Source organism: Populus alba, chromosome 3 (assembly GCF_005239225.2).
Source record: "Populus alba chromosome 3, ASM523922v2, whole genome shotgun sequence".
Lineage (NCBI taxonomy): Eukaryota > Viridiplantae > Streptophyta > Magnoliopsida > Malpighiales > Salicaceae > Populus > Populus alba.
Genome location: NC_133286.1, coordinates 19,274,128 through 19,295,309, shown reverse-complemented (window position 1 = coordinate 19,295,309; position 21,182 = coordinate 19,274,128). Strand labels below are relative to the sequence as shown.

The window sequence follows — 21,182 nt, the reverse complement described above, 5'->3', positions numbered from 1 at the left end:
TAAGGCCTTGGTGATACGCCGGACCTCGTCAAGTGTATTAACCAGAGAGAGTGAGTGTGACTGCGTGGGTGCTCTCTTTTGTCGCATCACCAGAAAATAGAAAACAAGAGAAAAATAAAATAAAAACCTAATCCAACGGTGACGTCTCAGACCAGATATAGAATGGTTTTAAGACCCGGCAGGTCAATCTATGAACCGGCCAATTTAGAGCCAAAACCAAATCAAGTTTAAGAAAAAATAGAGAAAGATAAAAACTCGAGTTGACCTGGTCAAAAACCCGTTCACAACCCATTAATTATTTAATTTTTTAACAAAAATAATATTATTTTATTTTATAAAAAAAATTGGAGGTCGACCTAGGATGACCTGGGCCTTGAGCCAGGCCAACCACCAGCATGAGTGCTCTCTTTGTAGCATGTTTTCTAGTTAGGCGTGATTATTTTTTGTTCGGTTTGATTTTTATTTATAAAAACAACTAAATTGAAATTTTGTAAAATACAAAAAATAAAACCTAAACCGGTTCAAACCTATCAAATTTGGTTTAGTTTTGGTGCGATTCGGTTTCAATTTCGGTTCGGTTATTTTTTATTAAAAACCAAAAACTATATTATTTTTTGTTTTTTTTTTAAATTTTCTAATGGACTTGATTTCAGTTTGGTTTGGTTTTTTTGGTTTATTTTTTATTTAATTTTTATTTTTTTTGGTTTGGTTAGGTTTTTTGGTTTCAGTTTTATAAAACCGAACCAAACCCAATATATTTTTTAATATTCTAATTATTTTTTTTTCGTGGTTCAGTTTTTTTTTTTTCTTCAGTTTTTTCAATTTAATTAATTTTTTAATTTTCTTACTCACCCTTGTTTCCAGCTATATTATTTATACCCATATCCAACCATTTTCCAAAGTTAACACTGGCCATCTGTGTCGGGCTAACTTGTGAGGTTTGTGACAGAAACAAAAACGTGTATAGATTCCCATTGGGGGATTTCCCGAGGCCACGACCCTTGAAACAGGGGGCTTGAAGCAGCGCCGTTTAGCTTTATTTTTTTGGCCCTTTATGGTCCTAAATAAAGTAAAGTAAACAATCCGAGGGGGCATCAAGGCTTACATGGAACAAAATAATTTGCTTTATCTATTTAATAACAATATACTATAATTCTACAGTATAGTTTATATCATATAATAATATAAGATTGTGAAACTGGATTTGGTTTTGGTCAGGCAATTAGTGGGCTACAGAATTTGGATTCCCTTCCTCACGTGATATGGCCTCAAAATCAGGGATGTGCTGATGTTAAAGCTAAAATCCCCAATCGACTCCCGTGCTCCAAGTTCATATCATGATTTTAAATTATTTTACTCACAAATAAGGTTGCCTTCTTCTTCTTCTTCCTCCTTTTTGTTTCCTTCCCCTTTCCCCTTCTTTTGATGATTGTGGGGTGTAAGATTGACCCACTTGTCGCTTGTTGGAGCTCCCTGGCCTCATGATGGCTAGCCCTTGCCTTGTTCTTGTGATCACAGTCAACATTTACATGGATCATGAACTTTTGGCTAAAAATTTTCAAATGTTTTTATTTTTATTTTTATTTTTATTAATATGAATATTCGGGTTAGTTTACATGTATTTTAATTAATTTTATAAGCTTTGAAGTTAACGGCCATTTAATTTTTCAGTGATCCTGAAATTTATAAAACTCGAACAGGTAATTTTTAAATAATAAATTTAAAACTTGATCAATTAAATTAAATTTATTATTCTCTTAATCCCCTACATCCATGTTTTTTTACGAGCTTAATCACTGAGATTAGTTCACTAAACAAGTCCCTCCTTGTTTATAAAACACGGACACGTCATGATTCATCTGTGTTATACGTACAAATCTGAACTCCCCACCCTCAAATTAACTATGAAAATTGTTTACAAATAGCCAATTAAACTACACATATAAAGTGGGTTCGTACACAACTTTTTTTTTTTTAAAAAAAAAAGAGGGTATCAAGTGGCTATATAGAGGATTGTTCTGACCATCAATTAAAATCATGTCTGTTGGTAGACTCTTGTGCTTGGAGCATCTTAAGGGGAAATGATATCTAGAAGACGTAAATTAATCAGTAATATGGTTTTTTAAATAGTATAAATATTATTTTTTATTTATTTGCACTTTAATAGGAAAAAAATATTTAAAAAAGTCAATTATATTTTAACATATTTGATATATGATTATTTTAGTAATTTAATATGACTTGGTTGACTTTGTAGTTATAAAAACAATTAGAACAATTCTCAATCAATTTAATATTAGAAGATAAAATTAAAAAAAAAAAATTAAAATAATAATAAAAAATTTAGTTAATCCGAATGAACTCTTCAAACATGAAACCATAATAATATTATAAAAAAAATAAACTAAAAAAGTATAAATTAAAAAAACTAGTGAAAAAAACACTAATACAATTAATATGTTTTATAAGATTTTAATTTTTTTTATAAGAAAAATGGTATTTTAACATTTTATTTAGTATTTCTCCTGAAATATGTGAATTAAGGACTGAAAAATTAATTTAATATTTTTTTGGCTTTTTATTTAGCGCATCCCTACCCTTAATTAAATTAACTATGAAAATTGTTTAAATGTAGCCGTTTAAGCTACGCATATATTAGGGGGTAGGTACACCAAAAAGAAAAAAAAAAGGAAAAAGGGTATCAAGTGGCAATAAATAAAAGAGGATTGTCTTGACTATCAATCAAAGTTGACTACACTGATTAGTTAAATATTTTTCAAGTCCCTCATTAAATTGAATATATTACTTTATTGGTGACTCGCAGTACTGAAGATGTCAGTGCAGCAGATTTTGATTTTTTTTATCAAGTATTTTTTATTTTAAAATAGTATTTTTTTTATTTTTTTAAAAAATATTATTAATATGAGACATAAAACAATTTAAAAATTAATTAAAAATTTAAAAGTTTCCAAAACAAATTTAAAACATAAAAATAAACTATTTCTCCTAGAAGTCTTTATTCTTGGTATGAACTCAATTTGGTTATTCCTTCTGGTTAGTGTTTGGAAATGATGTTATGCATGTGTTTTTAAATAAATTAATTTTTTGTTTTGTTAAAAATTAATATTTTTTTTTGTATGTTTTGTATTGTTTTGATACGATGATTTTAAAAATATTTTTTTAAAAAATAAAAAAAATATAATTTTAATATATTTCAACACAAAAAATATTTTAAAAAACAACTGGTATTATACTCCTAATCAAACTTAATTAGAATGAACCGTGAGTTTTTTTACAAGTACTCTAATAGATGAATATTTTGAATGAGGAAAATATAAAATAAGAAAAGTATATGGTAGTATATTAAAATTTCAAAACACAGAAATTAATAACATTGGATCTGATTGTGATCTCTACCTAATCTCTTTGTTCGAAGGATGCTCCTGCATATTAAATATATGTTTGTCAGGTCATTTATTTTTTTAAGCAAAAATATTGCAAACTATGTAGCTTCTCAATTAGAGCGTGACTGGAACAGTAAAATGCACATAAATCAAACTTAAAATAAGGTTAATATTTGTAAAATTGCTTAATTAATGTAGATTCCTTACTTACCCACGCTTACTGCGCATGATCTTACACTATTCAAGCTTGTAGAACAAGTGATCATCGTGCCACACTTTGTTACTTTCAGCACAAGTTAAAGATGACTGTTTGCATGTCCAAGGAAGCCATGAGATGTTATTTTAACAAGTTTTTATTTATTTATTTAATTTTTTTTTTATATTTTTAGATTGTTTTGATGCGCTAACATCAAAAATAAAATTTAAAAAATAAATAAAAATATTATTTGATGTGTTTTCAAGTAAAAAATACTTTGAAAAACAACCGTTACCGAAAGTGTGTTGAATATTAATTTTCAAAATGATTTTCATTTGAAAATACATCAGAATAATATATATTTTTTATTTTTTAAAATTTATTTTTGATATTGATATATTAAAATGATTTAAAAATATTATAAAAATACTAGAAAGAACCAAAACAAGAATGAAGGAAAAAGACAAGTGTTCTCATGTCTATCACAAGAGGATGCTAGGAAGAAAGTTTTCTCATCCTTCCCTACGTTGTTCTACACATTTCATGGCGCGCATAAACTTCCAATAAGCAGCACAAATTGATGGAGCTTCCATTAATTGCCATTAATAAAGAACTAAATGCACTTATTTTTTTTTTTTTGTCATCAAAACCAACACAGGAGCCGTGAGCTGGTTGCAATACTGTTAATTAATTTTATTTTTGTCAACTTAAGCTTGTTTGATAATATTATTATAGTCGCTTTTCAAATAATTTTTCATGTTAAAATATAAATGATATTTTTTTATTTTTTAAAAATTATTTTTAATATCATCATATCAAAATGATTTAAAAACACTAAAAATATATTAATTTAAAATTAATAAAAAAATAAAAAAAATTCAATTTTTTTTTAAAATATAAACAAACAGGCAAAGAATCGGATTATTTATATGTATATTTACTAGCCATCCATTATCAAGAATGCTGGAACGACACTATAATTGCTCCCTTTTCTTATTCTGCTGTATTCTATAGGGATTTAGTTGATGATTTAAGATGCCGATAGCCCCAGTTTATACGTGTTAGAGCGATCAGACGCAACTAGAAATATAATGCCACTTCCGGATATATAATATATATATATATATATATATAAAACCCACACGATTGCTCGAATGGCCATGTCCACGGTTCCAAGGTCACTTTCCATGTTTCAGGAAAGTGGATTGATGAGACATCCTCAGTAGCAAAGTATTTCTCACTGGGAGGACAGGTTTCTTTGTAACACCCTGTACTAAGCTTTATGTCTTGACGAGAATTCGAAATCAAAATATGTATTTAGCACACTCTCTATCCTCGAAGAAATTCTTGGCACTAGAGAACTAACTAATGTTAAGTGGTCCATAATGCATTATATATCTTATAATCTTGGTGGTGACAGAACTAAATACTTTATCAAGCCCCCCTGTTCAGCTGGTCGGGAACTTTTTGACAAACACTTGTTAGGTCAGAGGTGCTTTGGTAATTACCTTTCAATTAAGATATTCTAGCATGGATTGATCGATTTTATCTGGTAATTACCGTTCTTTAAGTATGTTTTCCGTTCAGACGAGAGGAGGTTCTTCAATCTCCATCGCTTCTAATCCCCCCGATCAAGAGGTGGTTAATTTTAAGTATTGAAAATCCGAGATTGATCCTTACTATTCAGAAGTTTTCTGTTCTGCCTGAAGCTTTCTTAACAGTTTTGATGTTGACCGTCCACCACCTTGAAACCGTTTGAAAACTCACATGATATTCAAAAATAGAGTTGGTCTGAAACCATCGGGAAAGTCCCAAGCTAAGAGACGTTGAAAGTTCTTGAACTCTGAAACTAAATTGAAAGCGTCTCTAGCAGTTGGTTTTCTTGGTGGTCATGAACTTGATATGTGAACTTGATATCAGACAATACGAAAAAAACAGGATTTTCTTGTTGAAAAGAATGCTAACTATTGCATCTTAATTTTACACATACGCAATGCATACACAATATGTGTGTATGTATACATTGTATTGTATATTTTCCTTTTATGACACTTCCAAGCGTGGCACCACACAACCTAACTACGTGTGTTATAGCAAGCCCATTGTCTGTTTCTCTTTTAAAGATCCCTAAAGAGATGGTGCTAACATGCACACACTTTCATTTCTTTACTACAGTTTCTAGGTGTTTATACTTAAGTGTAATGGAGTCTAAGAAACTAAACTAGAATAAAGCCAAACCTGTTTTTCTGCTGAACAATACAAATTAAACAATTCTCAGCAAATAAACAAAGAAAGATATTAAAAGTCATGTGCCCATGTGGTGCCTCTCTTCTCTGGGCGTGAGCTGTCCTAGCAAAATGCTTATTTATTTTTTTGTATGTCAGAAAGAGGGTGAGACATCAGTGGGATCCTACAGGTGAGGGTGTGTGGTGGAGGTGGAGGTGGCGCAGCAGTTTGTTGATCTCTAGGCATTGGTTTTTCACTTTGTTCAATGATATCTTAGAGGGTTGTTTTTTCTTTTGTTTACGGTTTTGTTTGTGCTTTGGTTTTGCATCACTAGGCAAAGGTGCTAAACACTATAGTACTTGTTTTGAGTTTGAGTTCGAAGCAAGAGAAAGAAAGATAATGTTTCAGAGAGAGAGAGAAGTAGAAGTAGCAAAACCCAATGATGCAAACCCGAGGAGAAAGTTTTGGAAATTGAGGCAAATGTCGATACCCAGCTCGAGGCAAAACCTCCTCTTCTCCTCTCCTCCTCCTCCTCCTACTTCATTATCTTTCTTTATCCTTAACACTATTCTCTCAGCTCTTCTTTTCGCTTCTGCTGCTGCAATACCAAATCATGAAGCCTCTATTCTCTTTTCTTGGCTACATTCCTCTCCTTCAATACCTTCTTCTTTATCTAATTGGAACAATCTTGATTCCACACCCTGCAAGTGGACCTCCATAACTTGCTCTCCACACGGTTTTGTCACTGAGATAAACATTCAGTCAGTTCCTCTTCAGATTCCTTTCTCATTGAACCTCTCTTCATTTCACTTTCTTAGTAAACTTGTCATTTCTTATGCTAATATCACTGGAACTATCCCAGTTGATATTGGTGACTGTCTCTCACTCAAGTTTATTGACCTTAGCTCTAATAGTCTTGTTGGAACCATACCTGCTAGTATTGGCAAGCTTCAAAATCTTGAGAACTTGACTTTGAACTCAAATCAGCTAACTGGAAAAATCCCAGTTGAGCTATGCAGCTGCTTTCGACTCAAGAATCTGCTTCTTTTCGATAATCGTCTTGCTGGATATATTCCACCTGAGCTAGGCAAGCTGTCCAGTCTTGAAGTCCTTAGAGCTGGAGGCAACAAAGACATCATCGGAAAAGTTCCTGATGAGCTTGCAGATTGCAGCAAATTGACTGTTTTGGGACTGGCTGATACAAGAATTTCAGGTTCTTTGCCTGTTTCATTGGGAAAGCTAAGCAAGCTGCAAACACTGTCCATTTATACGACAATGCTTTCTGGTGAGATTCCTCCTGATTTAGGTAACTGCACTGAGCTTGTAAACTTGTTTCTTTACGAAAATCATCTCTCTGGATCCATTCCTCCGGAGATTGGTAAACTTCATAAGCTTGAACAACTGTTGTTGTGGCAAAATAGTCTTATTGGAGCTATCCCCGAAGAGATTGGTAACTGTACTAGCTTGAAAATGATTGATCTTTCTTTGAATTCTCTTTCCGGGACTATACCTATTTCCATAGGAGGCCTTTTTCAGCTTGAAGAGTTTATGATTAGTGATAACAACGTGTCTGGTTCAATACCATCCGATCTTTCAAATGCTACCAACCTTTTGCAACTGCAACTTGACACAAATCAGATCTCAGGTTTGATCCCACCTGAACTTGGAATGTTGTCGAAGCTCACCGTGTTCTTTGCCTGGCAAAACCAGCTTGAAGGAAGCATTCCTTCAAGTTTGGCTAGCTGCAGTAGCCTCCAAGCACTAGACTTGTCCCACAATTCACTCACCGGTAGCATTCCTCCTGGCCTGTTTCAGCTTCAAAACCTCACAAAACTTCTCATGATATCCAATGACATTTCTGGTGCTTTACCACCAGAAATTGGTAGCTGTAGCTCTCTAGTGCGTTTAAGGCTTGGTAACAACAGGATTGCTGGTACCATTCCTAAAGAAATCGGAGGTCTTGGGATCTTGAACTTTCTTGATCTCTCCAGCAATCGCCTTTCTGGGCCAGTGCCTGATGAGATTGGAAGCTGCACAGAACTGCAAATGATAGACCTTAGCAACAACATCTTACAGGGTCCTCTGCCCATTTCATTGTCTTCTCTAACCGGCCTCCAGGTCCTGGATGTTTCAGCTAATCAATTTACTGGTCAGATACCAGCAAGTTTTGGTCGTCTCACATCACTGAACAAGCTCATGTTGAGTAGGAACTCATTCTCTGGATCAATACCTTTGTCTCTTGGCCTATCATCTAGTCTTCAATTGCTTGATCTCAGCAGCAATGGGCTCACTGGCGGCATCCCAATGGAACTGGGTCAAATTGAAACTCTTGAAATTGCCCTCAATCTCAGCTGCAATCGACTTACAGGACCAATCCCACCTCAGATATCTTCACTGACTATGCTCTCAATATTGGACCTTTCGCATAATAAGCTTGAGGGACATTTAAGTCCACTTGCAGAGCTTGACAACCTTGTTTCTCTCAACATATCTTACAATGCCTTCACCGGTTATCTCCCTGATAATAAGCTGTTTAGACAGTTATCTCCGACAGACTTGGTAGGTAACCAAGGATTATGTTCTTCAATCCGGGACTCGTGTTTCTTGAAGGATGCTGACAGGACAGGGCTACCAAGAAATGAGAATGACATAAGGCGATCACGAAAGCTTAAGCTAGCTCTTGCTTTGTTGATCACATTGACTGTAGCAATGGTGATTATGGGAGCAATTGCAATTATGCGGGCACGAAGAACAATCAGAGATGATGATGATTCTGAGCTGGGCGATTCATGGCCCTGGCAATTCACTCCATTCCAGAAATTGAATTTCTCGGTCGATCAAGTACTGAGATGCCTGGTGGATACCAACGTAATTGGGAAAGGATGTTCCGGGGTTGTTTATCGTGCTGATATGGACAACGGTGAAGTAATTGCAGTGAAGAAACTTTGGCCAAATACAATGGCTGCATCCAACGGATGCAATGATGAAAAATGTAGTGTCCGTGATTCCTTCTCGACAGAGGTGAAAACACTTGGTTCCATCAGGCACAAGAACATTGTTAGGTTCTTGGGTTGTTGTTGGAATCGAAATACACGATTGCTTATGTATGATTATATGCCTAATGGAAGCTTGGGTAGTCTCCTCCATGAAAAAACAGGAAATGCATTGGAATGGGAACTTAGATACCAAATTTTGCTGGGAGCAGCTCAAGGTCTTGCTTATTTGCATCATGATTGTGTCCCTCCAATTGTTCATAGGGATATCAAGGCTAACAACATCCTCGTTGGCCTTGAATTTGAGCCTTACATTGCTGATTTTGGCCTTGCCAAGCTTGTTGATGATGGTGACTTTGCCCGGTCATCCAATACAGTTGCTGGATCTTACGGATACATTGCTCCTGGTAAGTCCTCTTGCTACAGTTCAGTTCTCATATGTCCTTTTTGATATATACAATCCTGCACTAATATTTCTCGGTTGTACGCAGAGTATGGATACATGATGAAGATCACAGAAAAGAGTGATGTTTATAGCTATGGCGTGGTGGTATTAGAAGTCTTGACAGGAAAGCAACCGATTGATCCAACAATACCAGATGGACTCCATGTGGTGGATTGGGTGAGACAGAAGAGGGGAGGAATTGAAGTGTTAGATCCAAGCCTACTCTCTCGACCGGCGTCAGAAACTGAAGAAATGATGCAAGCATTAGGCATCGCCTTGCTGTGTGTAAATTCATCCCCTGATGAAAGGCCAAATATGAAAGACGTGGCTGCAATGCTTAAGGAGATCAAACATGAAAGAGAGGAGTATGCAAAGGTTGACGTGCTCCTTAAGGGATCACCGGCAACTGATAATCAAGAAAATAAGAAATCGAGTGGAGTCGTTCCAGCAACATCATCATCAAAGCCAGTAACGCAAAGTCTGTACCCAAAGAGCAAAAACTCAAGTTTCTCTGTTTCCTCGTTACTATACTCATCGTCTTCTAACTCCAAAACAGGTTTCAAGTGAGAAATTTGAATGGTCACAAAACTATGTAGAGGAGAAGCTTGTTTCTTATATGTTTCGTCAGTTTGAAACTCTTTGTTCTTTATAATGTAAAGATGGAAACGTCAATAGCATTCGTTATTACTACATGAAGTACAACGAATAGAGCCAATATAATAGCAGGCTTTAGCTTTTGGTACTGTAATGCTCCACAAGGGTCAGGTTGACACTGAATAACTTCTGCTTTCTTACAAATCTTAAGTCCCAATTTATAGATAGCATAGACAGTGATAGAATAAAGATCAATACAATTACAGGATAAGTGATCAGCTTCTTGGAAAACCAGATGGATAAACATTACATCATATCATTGGTGGGTTTAAGGCCATGTCTATTGGACCCCAGCACCAAGCTAGCATCTCTTCTTAGTTGCTCAGGTTTCTCCCAGGGGCCCTGCTGCTGGCTGAGCACAGAGTCGGGACTGCTTTCTGGTTCACTGGAGAGAGTATAGAAAGCTGAGTAGTGAGAAGAGAATTCAAATTAAGACATTTCTAGGATGGATAGAAAGGAATTATCAAGTGGAAATCTCACAAAAGATTGACTGACTCAAACATCAAGTCATTGGATTGACCATTAAACTCTAATGGGTTGGGTCTCTGATTCCCTTCATGACTAGGCACCCTGTCCGGGCATAAACGGGGTCTGGGTTTAATCTTTTTCTCATTTCCTAGTTGGGCAATTAACATCGAAGAATTAGATTCCAAATTCGCACACAGTCCATTTGTACCTTTCCAAAGATCTTAGACTGCTGAGCTACTTTAGCAAAGGCACAACTTTACGCCTGGAAAGGACTGCACTATCATCAGCAGAGAAGACTGTAGTTTGTGTCTTGCACTATCATATGCAACCACGTGGCCCAATGCATGGCCTCATAATTTCATCTTATGCACTATCATCAGCAGTGAAGACTCAGAAAAGGACGATGTACGCGCAAGGAACTGAAAGTACTCCTCTTCATCCTTATCCACCTCTGTTCTTCATTTGCTGCTCTTGCCTTAACCATACACGACCAAGCATAACTACATGTGACTGTGAAAGTTGATACTTGTGGTAAAGAGGGGCGCACAGGGCTGTAACACGTTTTTTAAGTTGTTGAACAAGCTTGACTCATCACGAAAGTGGCTCGAACCTTGTTTCTTGGTATTCTAGGTTGTGTGGCTCTTCATATTTTCTTGGTCTTCAGCAGGTTTCAAAAAATAGTTTCAAGTTCAAGCCCTTTTAAGATCTCTGACAGGAGCCCCATCGTAGCATGGCAGTAATCCCACTAAAAGTTTTTCTTTTCCTCCTGATCATGACCTTATATATGAAATTTAAGATGGTAGTACCATAACAGCGTGTCGTTTGACATGGACCCTGGCGAAGATCATGGAAATCAGATGCATTTCTGGCATAATTTTCTACAAGATGGTTAAAATCATCACTACACTCATCAAATATTAGTGTGACCGAGTCGCCGTCTTTTTAACGAGTTTCAGGCTTGCTGGAATTGGAAGGAAATGCCAAGTTTCCGGCCAAGGGAAGAAGTGCTCGAGAGTGACAGAAAGTGTAATGCTTAAGGGCTGGAATGACATATTGATGAAAATGATCCTCAGAAATGGGGGATTCAAAAAAGAAGAGTTGTTGGATAGGAAAAATATGCAAATACATAAGATCAAAAAAGGTTGAAGGTATTGACTTCTCAGAGACGGTGAGAGGCAGTGGGGAGACTTAGCAATGCTGAAGCGCGCGCGCCATCTTGTATATTGCCACATAATGTAACTCGTCTGTTCTATATATTGCAGGGTTACTTTGTCTTTCTATGGTGTTTCTAATGACAGATGGTAATAGCTCTCAACTCAATCACTTAATTGGGCATGGACGTCAGGTTAGACGATGCAGTGTCTGCCCGTTCACAGAATTCCTACCTAGGATCACTTAATTAGCCATGTCCTGGTGCCTCTAAACGTTGCCGGCCCATGCATGTTTATTGCAGCAACTTCAGTTCTAGGTATAATATGACATTGTTGATGATACAGCCATAGCTCACCTGGCCCTAATACATTTTGAAGCAGAAGCAGAGCATCTAAACCCAAGATCATGCACGGACGTCCCAAGAGGCGTTGCATCTAGCTTAAGGTCTTTAGTTTATTATAATGTCTACGTTAGTATTGCAGAGAAAATTAAATTAAGAAGGTAAAAAACAGAGAAAATCGAACATTTATCAACTTGCGAAAAGGCAAGTTACAAAAAGTTGAAGGAATTAAGAAACCAATAGAAATGAAAATATTAGTCTCTTCGTGTTCTTGATCATGACTGCAAGCATCAAGCTACTTGCCAACTAGTTTTTCCTTGATAATTGAAGCAGTCTTGTCTGTGATGACTTCCGCAGTTTCAGATACTTTTTTTGTCACCTCCTTGCTCATATTTGTCACCTGATCATCTCGCACAAAACAATAACAGATTTATTAATATTCTATAATTTATGCACAATTAATACGTTCTTTTGATTGAAGTTTATCTATCTATCTATCTATCTATCTATATATATATATATATATCCACATTTCTGTACAGAATGATGTTCATTAATACTGCTCTTACAGTTTCAGCAGCATTCTTCACTGATCTTGCACCATCTTTAACTGATTCTGCTGCCTCTGTTACACTCTGACATGCCTCTGCTGTCAGTTTATCCTTTTTGTCCTGTAGATCTTGTTAAGTTTTTTGGAGAAAAAAAGCGCTATATGCTCCGAATCTTTCATACAAGAGTTATAAAAATGAATGATCGATCAGATGTATTTTAACTAGTTAATCAAAAGCCTGGCCTGTTTGTTTAATTAGTAATTTTCAGTGAAAAAAGTGGATGGATTTCAGGATTTGAATTGGTTAGAGACCACACACATTGTCTTCTCTACGGGTTTAGTGGAACACGCCATTGTTGTACCAACGTATCGTAATCCAAGAATGTTATTGAATTGAAGAAAATTTGTACGGGAAAACTAATCTCTTTCTTACATGTTTTTAAGGTATAAAATATGAATGACCGTGAACAAAAAACTGAACAAAATTGTCCAGACACACAGGTACACACAAACATGTTTATATATGCCAGAAATTACAGGCAACTCACTTGCAGTGGTCTAGGAGTGGCAGTGACAAAAACACGATGGCTCGGGCTCCCAATGCTTGTCGTTTTCCCTCTGGCAGTAAGGAATTTGGAAAGCATCGAAGTAATATTCAGGGTTGACATCTTCTTGGTATGCTAAGTATGCTAAGCTAGTTTTTGATTGTTGTTCTCCTTTTCAAGTGAAAACCAGCAAGGTTAAATTACTTCACAGGTCCTAATGAACCACTTCCACTTGTCAGTCTCTGGATTGCTTCTCTGCCCTCTGGTCGGTTACCTCCATTGTGGGTTGTGGCGATCCATCTTTCGCGGGTCATTCTTTGTTTAATTTCCGGGAGAATTGGATCACATTCTGTGCACCTTTTTCTCCATGCTTCCCATAGCTTATCAATTCATCCTTAGAGGCTTAACCTGCATAGTAAGTGAGCTGAGGAGTGCCAGGTCAAATTGTTTGGACATCTCTCCTCCATGGCTCGGTCCATACCTTCTCATCATAACTTCGTTTGTGGGGGACTTGATGACAAGGGTTCAAAAAGAAAGATAAGAAAAAATATATAATGAGTAGTTGTAGTTAGGTAAGTGGGCTCTGTTTGACTATGGTCAAATTAAGCCCAATATTAAAGTTTGATTTGATCCAATTAAAACGAATTTTAATTGAATTTTTTCTAGTCAAAACTAGTTTAATATAAAATTTAGTTTAACCCAATCAAATCAAACCCAATTAAACCCACCTTGGGCTTGGTTGCACTCCTTTTGGATTGAGTGTGACCGAATGTAGCGTAATATGGGTTTGGCTAGATTATTTTGGAGTTTGGTTTCACCTAGTTTAATATGGGGTTAAGTTTGATTTAGTCAAACTTAACCTAATCAAGCTTATTTTTAACTCAATTAATTTTTTTTTTTTGGTTTGGTTTGACCATAATTAAATTGAGCCCGTAGACACGTTAATAGTGCTTAATTATTATTTTTTATGTTAAAAAATATTTTATTCCAGTCTACGTCATAGCAGTGGACACCAATATAGTAATTTTTCTAAGCCTCTTTATATTTTCTTACCTTTTTTATTTATATTTAGGAATAAAACACAGCAAAGGTTAGCAAGGTGAAAAAAATATAAGAGACGAATAATGAATTTTATTCCTTGAGAATGGCATTATAACCATCCTGTTTTATTCCTTGAGAATGGCATTACAGCAACTCTGTCTTGCCACTTGTAATAAAAGAGAAATCCATCACCGATTGCAACAACATTGTATGTAAACTGGTGGAAGACATTGGCCTCCTCTGTAACCAAGACGATTGCAGAAGGCATTACAGTCAGGATGGACTCCACATCTTTCTACGCAAACCGGCGCAGCCTCTCCTGCAAGTAAAGCATCAGTTAATCCTATCTATCTAAACTAAGAAGTGAATAAAAACATATATAACAACCCGGAAAATCATTGTTCCAGTGCACGCAGCCAACGAGGTTTTGCTCGAGTCTTGCAAAAGAGATTAAGTGTTTCGAAAGCTGTCTGTTTGATAGATTTATTTATTATAATTATATGTAATCTCTTGACCAATTACTGTTTGTGTGATCTAGAAAAGGATGTTAGTTCACTGTGTGAAGTTGTAAGAGGATTAATTACGAGACAGAAACAAAATCTTACAGGAACATATCACAGATAAGTAAACATAAGCAACAGCTTCAGTTTCTATATATATTTATGTGTGTGTGTGTGTGTGTACCTATTGCAAAGAGGAGAGCGATGACCATGATTGCGATGATCGATGTCTTGACAGAGGAATGTCTTACAGCCATCTTTGTTCACCTCTATGATTTTCTGCGATGGTAGTGTAGGTGAGTTTTTTTTATCAGTACACAGTACACCTTTTATATTTCTTGAGAGGTTCAGCAGGGTTTCCATATATTTATATCCCCTGCATTTATTACATTGGCATATTCACTGTTTCCAAATATAGCTTAATTTCTATATTATATGATTTAATTAGTCATACAATAGCAATCCTAGAAAAATTTCTACATTATATGACTGGTTCACATGTTAACACAACTGTTGACTATTACAAAAGAAAATATATATATATATATATATATATATATATATATATATATAATTAGTTATAAAATAGGAATTATAGAAGAATCTCTATTCCTAAAATATATATTTCCATTATTACGAATTATTATTTTTGAAAAAAAAAAAACTAATCGGCAGTATAATCCCATAATGTACTTTCTTTTTTATTCAACATCATGAAATTTTTTTCATTAATCACAAAATGGAAATTCTACAAAAGTCTCTATTCCGATAATATAGATTTCCATGGTTAGGAGATAGTATTTTTTGAAGGAAAAAAAACCTAATCGACAAATATATATATAATCTATAATTCAGATTTTTATCTATATAGTACTTATCTTTATACGATCCATTTAAATATATATATATATATATATATATATATATATATATATATGAAGGATAATCATTTCAGAATCTGTTAATCCGTACTCTGTCCCAGAGGACAAAAATATATGTATTTGGCACTGTTTAATGAGGCTCAACACCACAGACAAACCTGGCAATTCACTTGGATGACATGACACATGACTTTCTTAAATTTCACTACTTTTGATTCACCTAACTCTCTGGTTCTAATTTCAAAGAATTTCCCTTTTCGAGATTACGAGAGCTATGTCTCATTGTCATTTACTATAATCCCTTTATTATCCTCAACCGTTACCCACCCTTCAAATCCTTATAAAATCCACATCCATGCAACAACACTAGCTCAAGAATTGCTTCAGAAGTATATCAGAGAGAGAGAGAGAGAGAGAGGGCGATGGCTAGCTGGGCTGTGATTTTTGTGCTTGTTTTAGCATTTGTGCATGCAACTGCTGCACGTAATGTTCCAAGTGATGCTGATCTTGATAGCAATAATGTTGTCCCTAATGAAGAGCAAGTATTGCATGCTAGTGCACCAACTTCCGATTCACCTAGCAGCACCGGCCTTAAAGACAAAAAGAATTTCATCTATGGTGGTGTTGGTGGCTTTGCCGGAATGGGAGGTTACGCTGGTATCATTGGTGGTCTGCCAGTTATTGGTGGCCTTGGTGGAATTGGCAAATATGGAGGGGTTGGTGGAATAGGAGGTGTTGCTGGCCTTGGCACTGGTGGTCTTGGTGGTGTAGGAGGTGCAGCTGGTGGTGCTGGTGGTTCGACTCTACCATCCCCTTAAGTCAATAATTAGCTTAATGTTTTTGCTTGGTGTGGTGTTTTAGTGAACTATCTGAGACAGGTCGTTGTGTTGAGGGCGAGTTATTATCCTTGTCAAATAGTTGTTTCCTTGGACACATCTGATGTTGTATGTGTTGTTATCTTTATGTTTCAATGATAATTGCAGTTGTTGCCTTCGTGTTTTAGCAAGACCTCGTGTTTTAGCAGACATGATCATGTTTTCCTTATTTCAATTTTATTCTATTCCCAAACTAGTTCAAGAATATCCAAATACCCAAATCAAATATACTGTAAACAATGTATTGCCTTAAAATTTTCCTTATAAATTCATCATTTATTTGTGCAAGTAAGGGCATACACATAAAACAAAAACATTCAACTTCTCTATTGAATTTCCCTTTCATCTCTCCTATAACCAACCATCAAAAACATTCAAAAGCACTCTTAAATCACCTATAAAATACTAAAACACCCTTCCATTTCCCGACCTGGAACCACCATCACATCACATGTCCTTAAACAACTACTTGAATCGCCAACCCTAACCCCACAAACTGCCACCAAAACCCTAAACCTTCATTCGCTAGATCTATCAACGAGCATCTAAAATCTAACAACAACTATTAAAGAAATTATTTATGATGAAAACAAATACAAAGTTGGTTTACAAACATGAAAATATTATTTTTAATGTGTTTATTTGTTTCACATAAAGACAATACCTCCAAGATATAATTAAATCTAAATTAATGGGAAGAGAAGATAGAAGAAAAGAAAATATGTTTTTATATATATATATATATTCTTTGTGTAATAATTGGTTTTATTAGATTTGAAAAAAATTATAATGAAATATTATGTTTTTTAATATTATAACGGTTAATAAAATTATATGACTACTAATAAAATAATAATATTTTAAATTAAAGTTATTTAGTTTTATCTCAACTGTCACAAATATCAAAATTAATTATTAAAATTAAAAAAATAAATTAAAAAATAAATTAATCTGGTATATTATCCATATATAACAATCCTAGAAACCCACTAAAAAACCTATCTAAATAAATATTTTTACCTAGTAACAAACCAGCTCGACACGCCATCCAAATCATGTCATTTCCATACCCACGACTTAACAGCCACCACTGACATAACCGTTGTGAAAAAAGAGACGAGAAGATATATAAGAACACCACCACCTCCATTAACGAATAGATATATAAGATCTCCCTCGTTGGTTGACAGCGAACACCACCACCTCCGGTGGTGTCCATTGACGAATAGATATATAAGATCAAGCCACTCCCAATTTGTCCCAGCCAACTCCTTTCAATCCACCACCACCAACACATCGTCTACTTTCCAACTGATTTTTCAACAGCTTGCAAGGTGCGCCCCCCCCCCCCTCCCCTCTCTGTTATCATGTTTTCGTCCATTTATTGAATACGTTTATAACATTTGTATGTGTTTGAAGTGAATTTATCATGCTCGATTCATAATATCGCAGGAGTTAGTGACTGTCAAGGACTTTTACAGAGAAATAAAAGGGTGATTGATGCCTTGCAATAAGGCTGGGAGGTGGAATGCGTGCCATATTGTATTATCCAAGAGATGTAATATGGTTGGTATTGGTATATGAACTTGATCGCGGATTTATGTCTTATGCTTCGCTTGTTTGTTTATAATAACTTGTTCAATTCTTGCGTGCATGTGTTTTTTTGGATAATGATAGAGGATTTAGTTAAACGAACGCTGACCACAAAACAAAAAAAATATAAATTAAAGGAAAAGATAAGATAAAAGTACAACAACAAAAAAGTAAAGGATCCTTTCACTCCTATTACAAACACAAAAATATATAAAAGAAATTCTCATGACTCATAAAATGATGCAACAACAACCCCCAAAAAATCTTCACCTCCGTAATCAAGTATCAAAAAATTAATAATCTTAATAGATAAGTTAATTGGTTAAATTTTAAATTTATTTTTTAATTATCATAAGTTTGATAACTCTTAACACCATTAAAAACTTATACTGTTGTTAATTTTAAAATTTATAGAATTAATTGAGATACACATAAACTAATCCAAACATATATTAATCTAAAAAAAACCAAAAAATTAATGAATCAAAGCTACAAGATCCTCACTCTTTCATTGTTAGTACAAAGTAAAATACTCTTAGCCAGGGACGGAGCAAGAATGATATAATTATAGAGAAAGCCAAAACTCAAGATATATTTTATTATTAGAAATTTTATCTATTTAAATTAAAATATATTATATTATATTATATTTAAACATTAAAAATATAAAAATTTAAAATATTTTGTAGGGGCCCGAGCCCCTACCCGCCTCCTCCTAGTTCTGCCCCTGCTCTTAGCATTACAAACTAAATGTATGCATTGTTTGTTATTTATATATTTTGTTTTTTTAAGATATTATATTATTTGTTAATTAAATTTTAAATCAAAAACTTAGAATCGAAGGATAGATAAGGAAATAATTGATTTTAATTTTGGTGTAAAATATATAAAATTGAAGAATATAATTAAACATGTTCAAAATTCTAACACTAAAATGTAAGATCTTCAACGTAGTTTCGCGAATTGATGAAACACAGTTTAAAATCATATATAAGAGAGCCGAATCATACGTTCTCTCTCTAAAAGGATAAAATTTGCATGCAGTGTCAGCTTCTATTATTTACGTGTCAGATAAAATCAGAACTTGAATTTTGCATGTAAACCACCTGTACAGGCAGTGTCATGCAGCAGCTCAGATCAGTCTAATGTGCATTTATTGACAATAAATCCCGGACAGAAGAAGTATATATACATTAACTCCAAATTAAAGAAAAGCAAAAGTCAAAATGGTGGAGACAGGCATTGCCTTTGTCGCTGTCACTGGCCTGACTGTGTCTAGCTAGCTAGTCAAATGCTATGAAAGCAACTAATACAACCCTTTGAAAGCAGAATTCAGACAGTGTAAGATAATTAAGTCAGTAGCAATCATATATATAATTATTGTGTATTTATTCAAGGCACTGTCATCTACTACAAGATAAACATTACGAGAATTAATGTAGCTAGCATTGGCCACCACCAGCATCTCCTCCTCCTCCTCCTCCATAACTGCCATGCACCTCCAAAACCAAAACCACTGCCAAATCCACCCGACCCTCCTCCACCCTCCCATTTGGCCGCCACCTGCACATTGATCTTTTCAAAGTCCCCGCCATTATCATCACAATTGCAACCACTCGCATCATTGCTTCATGACAGCCACCATAACCAGGATCACAACCATCAACCCTACAATATAAAATGTACAGCACAGAGAGGACGATAAACAAATAATAGAATTGCTTCATATTTAATTTAGTTCTGATATAAAATATTTTTTGGTTATGCTTGAAATTCAAGTTCATTATATAGAAAGCAAGCCAAAGAGAAGGCGCATCAATCCTTTACGTGGCACATGTGTATCTCTGAAAAGTAATGTTACATGAATCCATCCCCGTGAGAACAACTTGTGAAAGACTTCGGTCCTTGTTACTGTTTTTACCTCAGGTCATCAGGGACATAAAATCCAAGGTAAATTTGCCCATACATTACCTTCCTGCAGTTTTCTACCAATTATATGCAGGCATCAGTAGGGGCATAATGAACATGCATACATACTCCCACGATGCCCTAACTTCTGCTTTCCAATCTGAAGCGAATTCGAGGAAAAACATTGCAATTGTCATACATGTAAATATAGAATCCACTAGCAAGAAGGACTCCAATACATGTGCAAACTGATGACTGTCAATGCATAACAGAGGGAAAAGGTAATATCATGATCATGTACTGCATAATGCAGGATTATGTCCTCTAAATCAACGGGAACTTTGCCAATAAAAAACCAGCTCATCACTTTTTTCAGACTGAGAGTTCCTATCCATGAACTTGCTAGCTAGTTTTCAAAAGGAAAACCAACTAGCCAGTACATGGATCAGAACTTGAGTCTAAAAAACTCTCTAAGAATAACTCTCTGCATCTCTGTGTAAAATCTCTCTCTACGATGGTCATGGCACTTGAGTGGTGAAAGCATGTGCGTTTTCCAGGAATGATGGCACAATGACCATGTAAGCACGTGGAATAACAAAGATCCTGGAGCTTCCACAAACTCAACAGCTTGGAGTAGAGGTACACTCCCTGATCTAATTTTGGTTTCCCTGCATGACTGAAAGTTGTGTTAGAATTTTTAAATAATGTAAGAAGCTGAAATGAGCGTTTAGGAAAACTTTGACGATTTTGACAGTTCAGAATTCTAATTAGCTGCGTATTTACGTAAAATGATAATTCTTTAATATAACCATCTCTGCCCCGATTGCATTTCATTGTTGCAATGGACAGGTACACCTCTGCCCTCATTAGCTGACCTTCGAGTTCCCAAACCTGAGTCCCTGGCACCAGCCATCTACCATCATAACTAAAAGAACACTAAAGCAATTGAAGATTGTTCTCGCATATATGGAAAGCGATAAAAATAAAACAGGACTAAAAATAAATGAAAACAAAATCAAGGACAAAAATGATGTGCTACAAGCAGCAAGTCATCGTTCAGTATCTTACTCAAAATTTCCACTACCTCTCTGGCTTTTCTCATGATTTTCCAGTGGCTCCAAGGCAATTTTCCCTTTGGGATCTATCCTCTTCTTTGCTAAAACTAGCACTCAGCAGACATATGCTCCTCGCTCCAAGTAAATGCAATTCTATTTAGTTATAGCGCAGCCACTTTCAAACATTTTGGCAAGGAAGACTGGACAGTCAGATGATCACCTTCAAACAAAAGGATTGTTGTACAAAAAGAAATGAAACGATGTCAATTTTTATTTACAAAACAACATATGAAATCAAAATGGCAATCAAAATTGTTTAGCTTTTCTCCCTAATAAAAGCAGCAAATGAAAAAAAG

The 21,182-nt window shown here is 35.2% G+C and overlaps 1 protein-coding gene across 1 annotated transcript; it reads left to right on the top strand.

Annotated features, from left to right (window-relative positions):
• The first annotated feature begins 5,932 nt into the window (after positions 1–5,932).
• LOC118054531 (uncharacterized) lies at positions 5,933–10,062 on the top strand. The gene is made up of 2 exons (XM_035066167.2): positions 5,933–9,226; positions 9,311–10,062. The coding sequence occupies exons 1-2, from the start codon at positions 6,226–6,228 to the stop codon at positions 9,829–9,831; spliced, it is 3,522 nt and encodes a 1,173-aa protein (XP_034922058.1). The 5' UTR covers positions 5,933–6,225; the 3' UTR covers positions 9,832–10,062.
• Positions 10,063–21,182: the final 11,120 nt, after the last annotated feature.